This window comes from Prionailurus viverrinus, chromosome E1 (genome assembly GCF_022837055.1).
Source record: "Prionailurus viverrinus isolate Anna chromosome E1, UM_Priviv_1.0, whole genome shotgun sequence".
In the NCBI taxonomy this organism is placed as follows: Eukaryota; Metazoa; Chordata; class Mammalia; order Carnivora; family Felidae; genus Prionailurus; species Prionailurus viverrinus.
The window spans coordinates 52,985,532-53,002,789 of NC_062574.1; the positions used below are offsets into that span (position 1 = coordinate 52,985,532).

At 52.6% G+C, this 17,258-nt stretch overlaps 1 protein-coding gene across 2 annotated transcripts in view; it reads left to right on the forward strand.

Annotated features, from left to right (window-relative positions):
* The window catches only part of TBCD (tubulin folding cofactor D), a 159,283-nt gene that overhangs the window by 98,890 nt on the left and 43,135 nt on the right, over positions 1-17,258 (forward strand). For both annotated transcript variants that reach the window (XM_047832076.1, XM_047832075.1), the window contains exons 15-17: positions 3,173-3,230; positions 10,801-10,830; positions 13,129-13,214. In XM_047832076.1, the coding sequence (XP_047688032.1) occupies positions 3,173-3,230; positions 10,801-10,830; positions 13,129-13,214 (174 nt within the window). The remainder of the gene's footprint in view (positions 1-3,172; positions 3,231-10,800; positions 10,831-13,128; positions 13,215-17,258) is intronic.

Genomic DNA, 17,258 nt, shown 5'->3' on the forward strand with positions numbered 1-17,258 from the left:
ATTAAATGTAAATGTAGTACTAAAATTTCCACTAATTCTCAGAATATTTGTGGGATAATATACCACACGTGTTTTTGTTGAGAACCGTGGTTAATGTAATTTTTAGTTATTGAAAGATCACACTAACATGTCTCAGTCGGTTTAACGATTTCTACGATTTTATTAACAAAACCCATTATGTTGACGTAGAATTAATTAATTAATGTTCCTACTAAATCAGGTGACTTCTCCTTAGTTGTAAGCCCAGTTATTATTTAAAACTCATTTTGGCGATACTTTATGGTGAAGAGAGTTTAGAGGAGAGAGGGAGTGAGCTCTGGTGATAGGATTTTGCTGAAGTGACTTTCAGCTTCACCTGTGAAAGGACCTCAGACACTGAAATCTTCAGATGCTTAATTGCTTTTCAGAATTTTAATTTTAAACCAACTTGAGACTTAGAGGAGAGTTCCCAGAAGAGTAGGAACGGCTCCCATAGGCCCTGCACCACCTCCCCTCATGTTAACCCCGCTTGCGCCCACACAGGAACATGAGTGTCATGCCGTTCCTCATCTGCAGCCAGTGCGTGGTGCTGGCGTCATGGCTGGGCCCACCCCAGACTCCGTGTGCGAGATGCTGGTTGGTCTCCTGGTTGAGGTGCGGTCTGTCAAGCTACTGGGATCGTCTTCCTTCGTGTGTGATGCATGTTGTCGGGGCTCCTGGAGATCCCGTCCTACCCCGTTTCTCCCCGCTCTGGCCACCAGTGTCTGCGCCCGTCTGTGGGTCTTGACTGTGGCAGGTGCAGAGTGACTCTCGTAAAGAAAAGCATCCCCTGTCCCCTTTTTACCCACCATGTCATTTACCCTCAGGCCTATGGTTGACACTTGTCGAAGGGGCCGCTCACATGGCTCCACCTTTGGCCGTTGGAAGTGGTTCCATGTTGGCTGCTGTGTCCTTTCAGTAGGACTCAGACTTTACTCATTTTTTGGAATACTTTCTTGCTTTCTAGCATTACAGTCTGGGCAAACTTTTGTTCCCTTGCCCCAGCCCTGGAATCAGCTGTGTCCCGGGGGTTGTGTTTAGATCCAAGACCTGGACTCCGCTCACACTCCCTGATACATGAGCACCAACCAAGTGCGCCTCCGCCCGGAGTCCCCTCCGTCTGTCCCTGTGGACCCTGCAAAGCCAGGCCATCACCCTGCCGTCTTAGCTTTCTCCTGTGCCCTTTCGCTTCCTCCTCCTGGCTCTCCTCGGCCGTGTGTTTTCTCGTCTGCGTGTGGTGGCTCCAGAGTCTCCCACAGCCTGTGAGAAGCACGTCTCCTCACCTGCCCTGTCAAGGGTCACACGGCTGGCCTTGTATGATGCAGGTGCATTCCCTTGGCTATTGGGGTCCCCCACTTCCTGATGGTTTCTTTTACATCAGGAAAAGATTCAGAGTTGGGTACCACAACTATAGTCCCAAACAGTAGTTCTGTTTTTCCCAGGTCCCCCACTCTGCCCTCCGCACTCAGCCATCCGACCCCTGGCCACCACCAGACTGGGCTTCGGGCCTTTTAATATTGCCATTTCTAGAATGTGTTCTGTCTAGACACATACGCCATGTGGACTTTCTGCTTAGCAAAATGACGTAGCTTCATGAGTTGATGCCTCATTCATTCTTACTATGCGGGAGGATTTCATAGTTTGGGTGTGGAGGCAACTAGTCTGACTCGGGTCTCATGGGGCTTGGAAGCAAGGTGTCTTGGGGCGGGTTCCCTCTGGGGGTTCTGGGGGAGAATCCATTCCTCTCCCGGCTTCCAGAGGCTGCCGTGTTCCTTGGCTCGTGGCCCTTCCTCTGCGTTCACTGTTGGTAGCTTTGGGCCACGTCCTTCTCGGGCTCTCTGCCTCCTGCTTCCATCCCCGAGGGCTTTGTGACTGCATGGGTCTGTCAGCGTGGCCTCCCTCACTAGCTGCTGTGACTGCACCTGCAGCCGTAAATGCCCCCTGCCGGCCAGCGTCACATGCTTACAGGTGCCGGGGCCAGTGCCTGGACATCTGTGCAAGGGGGCGTTAATCTGCTGTCATGCCGTATTGGCAGACGTGGTGTAGCTGGAGGGGCTGGCTGGATTCAGGGGGTGGCTGTTCAGGCTGGGCTTGCTGGACGATGCGGATGTGCCAATGAAGGAGGAGGATTGAGGTACAGCAGTCGGAGCGGGGTTGGGGCAGACAGGTGGTGTGGCATTGAGGAGGCCTCCGTGTGTCCGAAATACCCCCCTTTTTTTTTTAAATTTTTTTTTTAAATTTTTTTTTTATTTTTTATTTAAAAAAAATTTTTTTTTCCAACGTTTATTTATTTTTGGGACAGAGAGAGACAGAGCATGAACGGGGGAGGGGCAGAGAGAGAGGGAGACACAGAATCGGAAACAGGCTCCAGGCTCTGAGCCATCAGCCCAGAGCCTGACGCGGGGCTCGAACTCACGGACCGCGAGATCGTGACCTGGCTGAAGTCGGACGCTTAACCGACTGCGCCACCCAGGCACCCCACGAAATACCCCTTTTTAAAGGCGTTTTCTCCAGACTGATGTGAGATGGAAATTCTCAAGTCACCCTTAGAAATGGCACTGTTTCCAGTCCTGCCCCAGATCCTTTGTTTTCTGTTACTAAAGCCACACAAAGTCAGACAGGTGCTTTCTGCCTCATCAGTAACAGTTGAGTGTGGTGGCCTGAGGAAGAGGGGTTTAAATGGAGTCTGTCCAAGTGTGGTTGGGGGTGGCAGGGCCATCTGGAGGATGCTGAGTGCTCCCAATAGCTATTCTTGGCACTAGGTCACGTTTCTGACGAGGGGCAGGGCCCCTAGGCTCCCCTGGCTGCCCGTGCACGTCCCCATGGCACGTGCTCGCCGTCCATCGTGGGGAGCTCTGGCCGGGTGCTCCAGGCGCTCCTGGTTCTCATTCTCTGGGTACCCCCGGAGTGGGCCGAGCGCATTCCACCCCTGGGCCCCTGTGCATGGCAGCTCCTCTCCCTGGGAGTTTGCTGGCACTCGGATGTGTGCCCCTCATGTGGCTCTCAGGGACCCGGGGTCGGCCACCTGTGGTGCTGGGAACTTGCTGCACGTGGCACACACTGAGCAAATGAAAGAGGCTCCTGAGTCCTGCCACAGGGTCTGTGTCCTTTCGCAGACTTCCTTCTAATTAGTCCTCTTCACTCTTTTTCACAGCGCTCTGGTGATTGCCACGGTGTTTGACCGAAACATCAACTGCAGGAGAGCAGCCTCTGTGAGTGGTCTCGTCTTGTTCCTTGTCCCGGTGGCGTGGGCGGGCTCTGCTATGCAGGCCGAGTGCTCCTGGACGCTGCCTGAGCGTGGTGTCCGAGAAGCCAGGCGGTGGAGAGCAGTTGGCATTTCCTCCCGGTTTCGGGAGGCCTTTATCCTGGGAAGGGGGGCCGGGATTAAATGGCCACTCCCAGCCATGTCGACGCTCATTGGGTGGATGGGATGGTGCCTGACGACTGGACACGGCTCAGGACGGCCTGTGCTCTGGAGAAGGAGGAGAAGGTGGGCTCTGTGGCTGTGACCTGGGTTTGATGGCAGAGCAGGTGGCTTTGAGCCTCACCAGGAGCTCCTTCAGGCAGGGGTCAGCTCAGCTTCACATGGTCATTCTGGGCCTGGGGCCTCGCTGGCCGTGCCTGGCGGCCCCAGCAGGGCTTCATGGGTTTCGATGCTGGGCCCGGGCCCCCCAGAGCCACCTCACCTTTGGGTGGGTTTTGTGTGCAGGAACTTTGGGCAGGCTACATGGTTGCTTCTGAAGGGCACTGATGAGGAGCCTCTGCAGAGACATCTCGTGCTCCCCCCGACAGCCGGGCTGTGGCCTTGAGCTCTGCTTTGGGGGTTTCCATGGATGCTAGTAGAGGTGATGACTGCCAGGCCTGGTCCCGGGAACTCTCGCTGGCAGTGTCAGTGGCTGTGTCCTGGCTTTATACAGGGGTATCTAACTGGTGGCAAGTCACTTAGGTCAGGCTCAGACATGGGCTGGTGGAGGTGCTGAGGGACCAGAAGCAGGGCCAAGAGTACCTGGTAGCTGAGGCGACAGACTTTCTGGAGATGAGAGCCTTAGCTTCAGTTACAGACCAGCAGCTGCCCAAGCTTTTAGAGGCGAAGAATGGACATAAAGGCAGTGTTTTGAGAAAGATGTGGGTGCAGATGGCTGGGTGGGGGTGAAGCCAGGAGGGCCCTGGTGCTGGCCGAGGGTTGGTCTCCGTGTGGTTGGGGTTAGAGGGAGACCTGCAGGAGGAGTGGCCGAGCTGTGAGGTGCTGGGACTTGGGAGGGTTTTCTGTGAGCCCTGGGTGTTGTCAGAAATGGGGGTTCTCTGCTGTGGGGACACGAATGTGTTTTGTGGATGGTTGGGCTGAGGGGTTGGATTGAGGGCCCCATGCTGGGGAGAGGAGAGAGCTGCCCACCTTACCCTGGGGCCCCCGCTGCATCATGGGAAGGCAGGTCCTCCCGGCTCAGAAATGGGCATGCGCGAGTGGGACAGGTAGGCGAGTTGGGAGGGCCTTGCTTGGGAGCGCTCTGCCTCCAGACGCGGAGGCTGAAGCTGACTTCAGGTGTCCTGAGTGGAGTGAATGCGTGCTTTTGGGGGGTGGATGGTAGAGAGAGGGTGGATGGAGCATCTGTGCTCTGTGGCCTGGTCCAGATGGAGGCCACACAGGCTTATGAGAACGAGGAGGATGCAGCGTCTGCTAGAAGAAACTGAGAGATCGTCACCGTGTGGCCGCTTGTCGAAATGCATGTTTGTGATTTGAACACTCACTTCAGCAAGGTCATTACACATTGATGGAAAAAGATACTGTGGAGGAGCCTCTGACTAGTGACAGAAGACACAGGTTAGCAGGCAGGTTTGTTCGATGGCAGAACACACAGGTGCGCTCAGGCCACCTTCAGCAGGCGAGGCACTGCTGTAAACTTGGGGTTTGGGAGATCAGCACCTGCTGGGCTCGCTCCCATGTGCTCTGGGGACACGTTTTGGGATTGTTAGTGTATCACACTCAAGCTGGCATCATGCAGGCTAGAGTGGCTGGGACCCGGGGAAGTACCGGGCTTACGTGGGAGAGGACGGGGGTGGGCGGTGGCGTGGCATGGCCACTCGGGTGAGGTGCCCACGTGCACGGTTCCTGAGAGGGGCGGGGCCTGCTGCTTCTTTCCCACAAGAGGAAAGCCCAGGCCGGGCAGCCCTCGGCCACATCTCTCTTTCTGCTCTGCCATTCCCCAGGGCCTGTTTTCCTGGGTCCCTGACACCACATGCTGCCCCTGGGATGTGGACCCAGTTCCTGGGTCTTTTCTCGGGGTTCCTATAGGGCCGGCAGCTCCAAGGTGGGGATGGTCCGCGGGGCCTGCACCCACAGCTGGCTCTGTGGGCGGAAGGCGTGGATGTGGTTGGACCTTCCCCTCACTCTGTGTGTGAGCTCACTTGTTGGGTCTGGGGGGCACGTGCTCCCCACGGCTCTGCACACAGGATCTCGTCCTCTGTGAGGAAGAGAAAACCTTACTGTTTCCTTTCTGGTTTTGATGCCTTTTCTTTCTTTCTTTTGTCTAAGAGGCTGGTAGGAGGGGCTGCGGTTACCCTCCTGAGCAGTGGGGGCCAGAGGGGACAACCGCCTCACTCTCAGTCTTGGGGACGCGCCAGCTCTCACTGTTGAGTGCGCTGTTTGCTCTCAGGCTCTTGTGAATGCACGTCAACAGGGTGAGGAAGTCCTGCTAGTTTGTTGTGGGGTTTTGTGTTTTGTTTTGTTTTGTTTTGTTTTAAATCATGAAAGGATGTTGGATGGTGAGATGGTTGTGTGGTTTCTGTCCTTAGTTCTCTTAATGTGATGGGCCCTCTGAATTGATTTGCAGGTATTAAACCAACCTTGTATTTCTACTTCTCTTGGTATAATCCTTTTTTATTTGCTGAATCAGCGAACTGTTGAGATTTTTGAGTCGGTATTAGTAAGGGGTATTGGTCTGTAGTTCCCAGTTGTTGGGTGTTTTTGTCTGGCTTTGGAATTAAGATGATCTGGCCCCATGAAAGGAGTAGGGAGCATTTCTTCCTCTTGTGTTTTGTAGAAGAAATTGGAAAAGATTGATGTCGCTCTGTTTGTTTCTACTCTCAGTGTTTGGTAGAAATCACCAGTGAACCCATCTGAGCCTGTTTGGTCTTCGGTTTCTTTGCAAGTATTTTAAGTCATTAATTCAGTTTGTTTAGCATGTCTGTTTTTCCTAGTGAAGGAACTTGTCTGTCCATCTGTCAGGTACAGCGACATAGCATTGGGGACAGCCCGTCTGCCACTTGTCATGGCACTTGTCATGCCACTGTCACTGTGCTCTCTGTCTCGTGTCACCAGGAGGACGGTTGGTGCCTGGCCCTGGCTCGCACATGCCCACCTGCTGGCAATGCGTGGTGGGTGCTCCACAGACCTGTGTCTCACGAATAGGTGAGCATGGCCCGTGGCACCGCTCCCTTTGGTTGGGTGATGCAGGCAGAGCATGGGCCTCCTTCGCATGTGGGAGCTTGGCTGGTGGGTCTCCCGTGACCCCTGACAGCGCCTGCCTGCATACGCCGAAATAGGCCTGGTAGAAGAGGCATTTGGCTTCCAGCCCTTAAAACTTTGTTCCAAGAGAAAGTTCGCCGGCAAAGCTGGTCTCTTCTGTGTTCACGCAGTTCTGTTTCTTCTGTCTGAGCATCAGGAAGCCTGTGATTCCCTGAGAAGCCTTCACATTCTGCCCTGATGTTCACCCGCAGGCACTAATCCTGACACTCTTTTAGACACAGTGATGACTCTTCGTTAAATGAAAGTAGCCTTTACATTTTCTGTTTACTGTGAAGTCAAACATTTTAATGGGGAGCAGTAGTAAAATCATAGCACTGATATCTTTATAAACCTGAGGAAGAGGTGAAACAAACCAGAAATCTTTTTTTTTTTTTTTTTGGTTTTTCAAGTTAGAATTAAAATCCTTTAATGTTTATTTATTTTTGAGAGATAGAGAGAGACAGAGCATGAGTAGGGAAGGGGCAGAGAGAAAGGGAGACACTGAATTCAAAGCAGGCTCCAGGCTCTGAGCTGTCAGCACAGGGCCCGTCGCGGGGCTCGAACCCATGAACTGTGAGATCATGACCTGGGCTGAAGTCAGACGCCCAGCCGACTGAGCCACCAGGCGTCCCTGAATTACAATCCTTTAAAGTGAGCAGGACATTCTTTGCATTGGACATCACCTGTGTACATCTGCCTACCTAGCAGATGCAAAGTTAGAGTGGTAGGGGTAAAAGACGCATTTGTGTGAAGCTTTTGCAACAGGGTTGATACTTGGTAACTGGGAGTAAGAGTTCTCCCACTGCAGAGCTGCTTCCTCAGGTGAAGGCGTGTCTTCCCCTTTCTGGCCTGTCTGTGCTCACGCTTCATGCTTTCTGTGCTGGGTCCCTCCTGCTCGTGGGCAGTGTTTACCGAGGTTACGGGGGCCTGGGCCTGTGCGCTGGCCTGAGGACAAGTTCACCCTGCCCACCCAGGGACCACAGGGCATGGGCGCATGGAAGGTTTGAGTGCTGTGTCTCTTTGGACCCTTTCTGTCTCCCCCTGTGGTTCATGTACCATCGCTTCCCACCTGTGCTCCAGCGACATGCCTCCTGGTCAGTGATGGTGATGGTAGAAGGCCCATTGTGCCAGGCGCCGTGGGGCCTCGATGCCTGTTGTTTTCAGCCTTCACGCCGGGCCCGTGAGGATCTGGGTGGGGTGGCAGAATGGAGACCAGCCTGGTTAATTAGGGCAAACACGTTTGTGAATCCGTGAAACACTTACAGTCACAGAGCGGTTCTGTTCAGTGTTAGTTGCTTTGCACGTTGGAAGGTGCTCAACAGCCCCCAAACACGTCAGTGTTTTGAGAGAACTTGTCCCTCTGCCAGGAAGGAGGGAGCAGTGCAGACCGTCGGCCCGGTGTTTGCCCCTAGGAGCTTCAGGTGAGGAGAGAGAGGGGGCCTGGGAGCCTTGCTTCATCCATAGTTACACTGACTGTCCTGAAAGTCCACATGTAGCTAAAAGTTCTGCAGTCTTGAGTTCAACACTGTATCTGGTGTTTGGCCTCTTAAGTCCCTATGTTGTGACTCTCCAACTTTTTTGCTTCCATGTCTCATGGATGGAGTCATCCAGAGTGTGACCCCTGCAGGTCCCTCTGGGCTCTGGCTGGGCCGACAGCCCCCTCCCGCTCCTTGCTGGTCGGCCCTGGTGCCAGCAGAGCCACAGCTGTGCGAATCATTTGCATGTTGTAGGACTCTGGGTTGCATCTGGTTTTACATTGTTTCCAGAACTAAGCTGCTGTGAGCAGTGTTCAGGTTTTTGTGTGAACGTGACTTCTCTTTCTCCTGGATAAACACCAGGAGCACCACGGCAGGTTGATGGTCGTTGCATGTTTAGCCCTGTGTCCCCCAGGGGACGGGCCGTCTCACTTTCCCGCTGGCGATCTGTCGGGGATCCAGTTCTCCCACAGCCTTGCTGGCCTTCGGGGTTGCCGTCCGATGGCTGGTCCCATGGCGTGTGTGGTGATGCCGCACTGTGGTTTTATGTGCCCCCTGCCCCCGTTGTTTTTGCCCCTGTGTCTCTTCTGTGGTGAAACCATCTGGGCATCTTTCAGATTGTTTCCTCATTGGCTGGTGTGTGTCTTGTTGTGTGGACTTTGTTAAGCTCCAGATGCGAGGGCTGCCCTCGTTGGCTTGTGGCTCGTGGGCCCTCCTCCAGGTGGTGGCTTCTGTCCTCCTGACCACGCAGGGCATAGACCAGGAGTTTTAAAGTTTGATGTGATTAATTTGTCACTTTTTTTCTGTATGGAATGTGTTTTTGGTGTCCAGTCTCAGAATTCATGGCCTGGCCCTGGTCCTAAAGGTGTTCTCTGTTTTTCTGTTCTGTTGCACCCTTCTGTGTGTCTGTCTGTGTCCACGTGCTCACTCAATCCTCAGGTTCCTCACCACTCTTGTTCAAGACTGCTTTACCTGTTCCAGGGCTGTGCTTTTCCACACAAATCTTATATGATTTTTTACCTTTTTTTTTTTTTTTTTAAATTTTTTTTTTCAACGTTTATTTATTTTTGGGACAGAGAGAGACAGAGCATGAACGGGGGAGGGGCAGAGAGAGAGGGAGACACAGAATCGGAAACAGGCTCCAGGCTCTGAGCTGTCAGCACAGAGCCCGACGCGGGGCTCGAACTCCCGGACTGCGAGATCGTGACCTGGCTGAAGTCGGACGCTTAACCGACTGCGCCACCCAGGCGCCCCGATTTTTTACCTTTTTGATGAAGTCATCAGAATGGTAAATGTGTTCCTAAATTCTGCATGTTATGTAAATTGATGTTATATCTTACTTCCATTGTTTTTTGTTTTTTTTTTTGGTTGATTTCATTTTTATTTCTTATTTTCTTTTTTTTAAATTTTTTTTAATGTTTATTTTTTTTTTAATTTTTTTTTTTCAACGTTTCTTTATTTTTGGGACAGAGAGAGAGACAGAGCATGAACGGGGGAGGGGCAGAGAGAGAGGGAGACACAGAATCGGAAGCAGGCTCCAGGCTCTGAGCCATCAGCCCAGAGCCTGATGCGGGGCTCGAACTCACGGACCGCGAGATCGTGACCTGGCTGAAGTCGGACGCTTAACCGACTGCGCCACCCAGGCGCCCCAATGTTTATGTATTTTTGAGAGAGAGAGAATGAATGAATGCCCACATGAGTAGGGGAGGGACAGAGAGAGTGGGACAGAGGATCTGAAGCAGATTCTGCACTGATAGCACAGAGCCTATTACAAGGCTAGAACTCACAAACTGTGAGGTCATGACCTGAGCCGCAGTCGGATGCTCACCCAGGCGCCCCTCAAATATTTTCTTTAATAAATTTATTGCAAAAGTTTCAAAATAGTACATAGCAAACATCGAGTTTCCCTCTCAGTGTAAAAGCTGCAGGAGGGCCTGGAGACGACCGGTTCTGGATTTCTGGGAGACCTGCCAGAGGTGCTGGTTTGGGGCAGACTTGGGTCTCTGTGCTGCGGTCTCTCGAGTTCCTTTCTGCACACCTGCATGTGTGCCCTCCCAGGGCCACCCTGACTTCTGTCCTCCGACCTGTCACATGCTGACGGCTGCTACCCACTTGAATCCTGCTCTGGCGGGGGACTCTGGGGAGAGCACAGTCGGGGGTACCCGCTGGGTGGTGGACAGGGAGGCACAGGCCTTGCTGTTGTCACTACTCAGACGGCCTGGCTGTCACACCTCTGCAGAGCAGGTGGAGGTACGGGAGGGGGAGCCACCAGGGACGTGAACAGGCATTTTAAAGAAAGCACGTAAAAACACTTCATTCTGTTTAAGTATTTTGACCTCTGGGCCCGCGTTCGAGGCTGGGCTCATCTGTAGCAGGGGTGGTTGGGTGGGGTGCGGAGGGGGGAGGTGAGCCATTTCTGTTCACCATTGCCAGCTTCTGTCACAGAGTTCCCAGGAGGAGGATTGTGTGTTGGGCTTTGATTTAACCGACTGATTTGACTCTGTCCTCACGCCCCTATCTAGGGCCTTGAAGTAGGCATCAGTGAGAAGCTGGCATTCACGCCTAAAAGACGTTTTTCAGGATGTGTCTGATTTTATAAGCTTGAATTCCTGAATGATGGTTTAAAAAAGCACTGGGACTTAGAGACAGAATGACAAGTACCCTTGAGGCTCTGATCCGCCAACAATGAGGACTTTTACTGAAAAAAAATAAAGCCATGGGTCATTTGTGCTGTACCGCGTTTGTTTTGAGCTTCTCTCCTGATAAACGCAAACTAACTGCTCTGTTTGTTCTTCTTTTCCTTAGGCCGCTTTCCAGGAGAATGTGGGAAGACAGGTATGGTCACTTTGTGAGGTCTTAATTCCTAAAACTGTCTGTAGATTTAGCAGTAGAAACATTGGAGCTGCAAACCTGGTGGCTTCTTGTGTTGTTGGATGTGGGTAAAGAATTTACCTAAAATAAGCTAATATTTAACTCAGTGATGTCTGGTCACAGACCCGCTCATGAGGTTTTCCAGAGCAGAGTTGACACAAGTTTTAAATAGTAGTGTGTCTTATGGGAACCTCGAATGTGTAAGTAATTTCACACATACACAGACATCAGTGATCAGAGATCAGTGCCTATGCACGGCCACCTGATTTCAGCAGTTGCCTGTGAATGTGAGAGGCATCTGGGTGGAGGAACCAGGTTTCTCAGGGACAGACATGTGATCACTGCCCATCCCGCGTGTGGTAGGAGCCAGCTTCTGGAAGCCATTGACCCTGTGGCCTCTCTCTGTGTAAACCAGCACCATTGTGCCCCCTGGTCCTGAACCTCTCGTGACTGGTCAGCCTTGGATGGGTGGTGTGGCCTTATCATTGAGTCATTCATGCTGCGTGTGCCAATGGCCACCCTGGGACGTGTGGCCGGCCTGGGGGAGGATGGGCAGGAGGTGGGTCCTGTTGCAGGAGACACTGAACTGAACTCTGGTCAAAGCCCCAGGAGGGGGTCTGGACTGAAGGAGGAATGTATTGTAGGTGAGGGCATCAGTGGATGGTGTTGGGGGGACAGACAGAGACAGGCATCTGGGACTTGGGGGGGCGGGAGTCAGCCTGCAGGGCCTGAGGGGAGCCCCATGCAGAAGGCTCGCTCAGGAGCTGGAAAGGCAGTCCTTCCTCGGGGAGGGAAGCCTCAGGGAAAACACAAGCATTTCAAGGCTCACTGTCAGGTGTCTGAGAGGAAAGCGCCCTCACAGGTGCCCCCACGTCCATGAGGATCCTTGTTGCAGAACCGGGGGGGCCCTGGGTTCTGCACCCTGGGTCCACGGTATCTGGTTTAGTCAGTGTTCTCTGGGGCCGCCAGGGGCCAGGGTGGGGGCTGATCCTTCTGCTTCCACAGGGGAGGTGACGTTTGGTTCTAGGTGGGAAGTTCTCCCTGGAATCCGCCCAGGGAGGCAGCGCGGTCTCGCTTTCGCAGCTGGTTTGTGCTTCACTCTCGAGCACCTCTGCCACCTCAGGGCCTCTCCCTTTCTTCCCCGGCTTGAAGGCGGCTGAGACCAGTGTGCTAGGGCGTCACTTAATGCACATCCACCTGGGGCCCTGGAAACTTAGAAGGAAGCGGTTCCCTAGGGAGAGCTGGCCGGCTGAGGGGTACGCTTTGGTGTGTTGGGGCAGCAGGTAGGGAGAGCTCCAGAAGGCTCTCTGCCTGGCGAAGTGTCAGGGGTGGGTGGGAGGACCGCTGTAGTCAAGGAGCCTGCTGGAAGCTGAACTGGGGGGGCTCTGGGCACCCCAATGTCAGCACCCAGGAGAGAGTGTCTTCTCCCTGCGCCTGGTTTCCAGCCTGCCGTGGGCAGAGCCCTGGCCCAGACACAGGGTGGTCTGGAGCATGGCCGTTGCCATGTCTTTTTTTGTGGGGACACTCAGGTTGGGTGGACCGTCAGGGAGAGGAAAGGCCTTAATCATGGTATAAGTTTAGGGGATCAGCCAGGAGCCGGTACTCCAGGGAGGGGGTTCCCTCTCCCTCCCCACGTCCCCTGAGAAAGCAGCGTGCCCATAGCACAGGGGTGGGGGAGCCACAGACTTCAAAAGAAGCAGAGTCTGGTGTGGGCCCAGGGCACCCCAGCTCTGCACGCATCAGTGTCCTGCTGTTTGGTGGGAACGTCGGAGAAAGAGGATGTGGCCTTGCCGACATGGAAACTCCCTGAACTGGGATGAGGTTTTTAGTGATGTGTTTGTGAGAACTGCCCGAGTGTAACGCACAGACCCGAAGTGAGCAGGCGGTGCTGGCAGACCTTCGGCGCAGGGTGGCCACAAACCTTCCATTTGTAAAAAACGTGGTCGCCGTAAAGCGCATTAAATGAGGTGTGCCTGGACTGTGGAAACCTGATGATTTTTGTGGTGTGCGGTTCAGAGAAGGCCTTAAACATTTTAAAGTTGAAAATGTTTGAGTTGTTTGAGAAAAAATTAAATATTTTTGAGTGGTTCACAAAGCATTAGCACAGCGCCTACCCCGAGACGGTGAGCTTTCTGCCGTCTGTCCCCAGTGTATACCCTCTCTACCTAAGCATGAGTGTGTGTGAATATGACGGTTGGCCTCCTGGAAGAGCACCTCCTCACTCACGTCATTTCTGTCCCCTTCTCCCGCCTGACTCTGTAGGGCACTTTCCCTCACGGGATCGATATTTTGACTGCAGCCGACTACTTTGCTGTTGGCAACAGAGCTAACTGCTTCCTGGTTATAAGGTAAGTTATTAATGTTCATCACAAACATAATACTCCCTTTGATTTAGACGTCACAGTTTTCCTTCCCCATCCTGGAAGTTTCGCTAAGAGTGATGTAATTTGTGTATGGGTTGGAAGTGCTCCCAAAACTTTTGTTTCCCTGTTGATCGGACCGGGTGCCTGGGGTGGGATTCTATTTATGTAAAACTCTAGAAAGTGCAAACTAATCCAAAGGGACAGTGGCGGGTCTGGGTGGCCTGGGAGGGGTGCGGGATCTGCTTGTGAGAGGTTTTGTTTGCTTTTTAAAGGGGTGCTAACAGTTTCAAGGATGACAGTTGGAGCGAGCCCTGTCCCTGGCCATTCTTTCCTCCTAGCTGCCCCATTGTGTGCGTGTGCTGCCTCTGTGTTGCCTTCGTGGAACACGTTTTCTGCCGGCTGCCACAGACACACCGAGTTTCTCAGGATGAAATCTTGGGTTAGAAGGGACTGTTTCTCCTGAGACCTGTTGCTTAGTCTCAAATCCAGATTCCCAAGACTTGTCCTGATTGGTTTAGCCTGACTCTGACCATCCCTAATCTAATTCACTTGGGGAGGGGGAGATTGGGGGAGGGTGGGATTATATAGTCCAGACACCCAAAAAGCGTTCATCCCTGTGAATATAGCTGGGGGAAATAAACTCACTTATACTAGATTTTGGCTTGGACCCAATTCAAAGAGAATAAATCAGGCTTGTTTCTTGTTTGTTTCTGTTTTTTCTTTCCAGCAAAATGTGTTTCCCAAGGTAAAGGTATATCTGGGTTATTTATGAGATGTGGGTAGAAAGGTGTTTGAGAGATCAGGTCAAGGAGTGAATATTTAACATCCCCACGCAGACTTGCACCTGTGGTTTCTGTGCTGTGAGGCACCTCACTTGTCTTGGTTCCTCAATGCAGCGCCTGCGCGGGAAGGGCCTGGCTTGTCAGTGGTTTGTTGCCTTGAACACGAGTTGACCACTCTGCACCCTAAGGGTGGGCTCTTGAGCACCCTTGCTGTGCAGACCATGCAGAAGTTCCATTTCTCCATGACCTGCATGCACAGATTTTCTTTTAAAAATGTAGCATTTGGCCTCTTTCTCAAAGAGAGTCTTTGACTAGGGGCGCCTGGTGGCGCAGTCCATTGAGCATCTGACTTGGGCTCAGGTCATGATCTTGTGGTTTGGGAGTTTGAGCCCCGTGTTGGGCTCTGTGCTGACAGCTTGGAGCCTGGGGCCTGCTTCAGATTCTCCCTCCCTCCCTCCCTCTCTCTCTCTCTCTCTCAAAAATAAACCTTTGAAAAAAATAAGTCTTTGAGCAAACACACTATATTTTTTAGCATCGTTTTCATCTTTTCTCAACATTTGATGGTCTTTGGCACCCTATCAATTCTTTCCTGCTTTTGTTCTGTTTTCCTTGTTAATATTTGAATACATATTTTAGGTAGAGAATTTACCACTTTTCCCTGAGCTTCCTGGATAAAATAATCAGTTTTTAGCATTGGCATATTTTTCTTGTTGTTAAGGTTTCTAAGCTGGTCTAAGACTTACATGTTTTAATTATAGTTGTCTGCATGTCATAGAGATGTTTGGCAAAACTTAATCCTGATCAGGGCGTGTTCTTTAATGGTGCGTCTGATACTCAAACGTGTGTTTGGATGAGAAGCAGTCAGTGAGGACAGCGTCCTGCTGTCGGCCTGGGTGGTGTCGGGGAGGGGTGTGGGGTGTGTGGCAGAGGGCCTGGTGTCGGGGGGGGACAGCCCGGTAGGGATGGTGAGGGGTCAGTAGGGCCCAGCGTGGGCGTAGTGGGGGGCTTCGAGCCACAGGGAGGGTTCTCATTGTCTTGAGTCCTGGAGCGCAGTTTGACAGGTCGCTCACAGGATGGGGTCAGTCAGGACCTCTCAGAAGTTGATTCTCCTGGAGGTGAGGAATGGAAGCAAGTTGAAGGTGGCAGTGAAGATTGTCAGATGGGGCACAGCAGCAAGCACCCCCCCCCCTTTATTTTTACTTTGGTAGCTTTGTTAAAGTGTCGAGGGCACAAGGATACTGCACGCCTCGCACGTACACTCTGACTCTGTCGCCACACCCAGAGTTTCCCTGGGCTCCTTCCCCACGTAGGTCTGCTCGTCACTGGGTTAGTTTGCATTTTCTTAAGTGATGGGGATGGAGTTTGTGCTGCCTCCTTCACTCGGGTACTGGCGACTCGGCCATTCCTTTGTTGCCGACCCGTGTTCCGTCGCATGGACATACCACGCTGAGGGACATCGGCCGGGGGGGGGGGGGGTCTCTGCTTTGGGGCTGCTACAGATGAAGCAGCAGTGGACGCCCGTGTGCCCGCCTGTCTGTGGACGAGTGCTCTTGCTGCTTTGGGTTGAATGCCTAGGTGTGGAACAGCTGGACCCTAACTTTCTAAGGAACTGCCAGCTTTCTGAGGTGGTGGCCCCTTCTCACATGCCCCCCACCCCGCAGCTGCCCTCCGTGTGGCCCGGCTTCCTCATTGCAGCCGTCTTCGTGTATGTGCCAGAGCAACAGCTTATCAATCTGTGTTTTCCTGATGACTTTGAGGGTCTTTCAGGGGCTTGACAAATCTTTTGCCTATTTATCGGGTTTCCTTCCTACTGAGAATTTGAGAATTCTTTGTATACCCTGGATACAAGTCCTTTTTCAGATAAATAATCTACAAATGTTTTCCTACCTGTGACTTGTTCTTTTAGTATCCTGTGTATTCCTGCGATAAACCTTTTTTTTTTTTAAAAAAAGTCACATTTATTTTTGTACACCTATTTCATTACATACAATTTCCATATAGGAATACTCACCTCCGTAAAATGTGGGTTTTGGCTGGTGATGGTCACCTCTGCAGTCGACACAGTGTGTGTCTCCATCACTCTAGGAAGTTGCTGGTGCCCGGTTGTGGCAACTCTGAGTTGCCTCCTGTGCCCACCCAGCCTGCCTTTTCTGGAATCGGTGCAAATGGAGTCATGTGGTGTGTTCACTTTTGCTTCTGGCTTCACCATGTACGGAGTTCTGCTGTCCCTTGTCCCCTACTCACTGGCTGGTGGCCACTCGAGCCCCTTTGATGTTGATGTGTGAACACAGGGCTGTTTCTGTCGGGACACAACCAGCGGTTGCTAGCACTTTCTGTTGTGTGTGTTTTGCTGCTGGAAGTTTCCCTAGCAGATTTCTGACATCTGTGGTTCTGTGCATCCTTCCTGAGATGCATTTTGTCATATTTTGCTTTCCAGTAATTTGCACATTCCTGTCATACAAGTTCTTCTCACTAAGGAGCCCTCAGAGCAAACCACCTCCTTCTCTGCTTCCCAGCTCAGTGGACGGCACGCCACCCACACAGCTCTGCTGTGCTTCTCCTCCTGTGTCCTTCCCTGCATCCGCTTGGTGACCTACTTCTGTCACTTCTGTGTCCCTAATAGCCCTCAAATGCTCCTCGTCCTGCCGATCCCCTCAGCCACCCCTTTGGCCCAGCTCTTACTGTCCCGACACCGGCCAAGCCCCTGGTGTCCACCCTCTACCAATGCCCCCCTGCAGACCCCGGGTGCTCAGGGAGTGCTGGGCACCGGGGGTTGGCTCCAGTCGTGTGTGTTCCCCACGCTCAGCCATTACCTGGTCCCGGGGCTCGGCCAGAACTTAGGTGGCCAGCCTCTGTCTGTTTCTTCCCGTGAGGCCACTGATCATGGATGTTGGCCTGTCTGGCAGTCCCAGGGGCCCCTTTGGTGATGGGGGTCCAGGGGTTGCATGTTGGCTCCTTTTTCTGACAGCTTTTCCACTGTCCTGATTTTTCTGTTTTTCCTCCTGACATTATCTGTTTTCTCACCGTTAGAGGGTCTCTCAATCCCTCTCACCTCTGGAGAAGCCCTCACTTTTCTTTCTTTCACATCCAGAGCAAACATGTTCCCGACCCCACCCTCTCCAGTCTGGCACCTTGTAGCACACACATGTCCACACGGCACCTGTGTTCACCTCGCACATGTGCACACACGTGCCTACACAGGTAACATCTATGTATTTCCCCCTCTAGGCCCTCTGTGCCATCCACT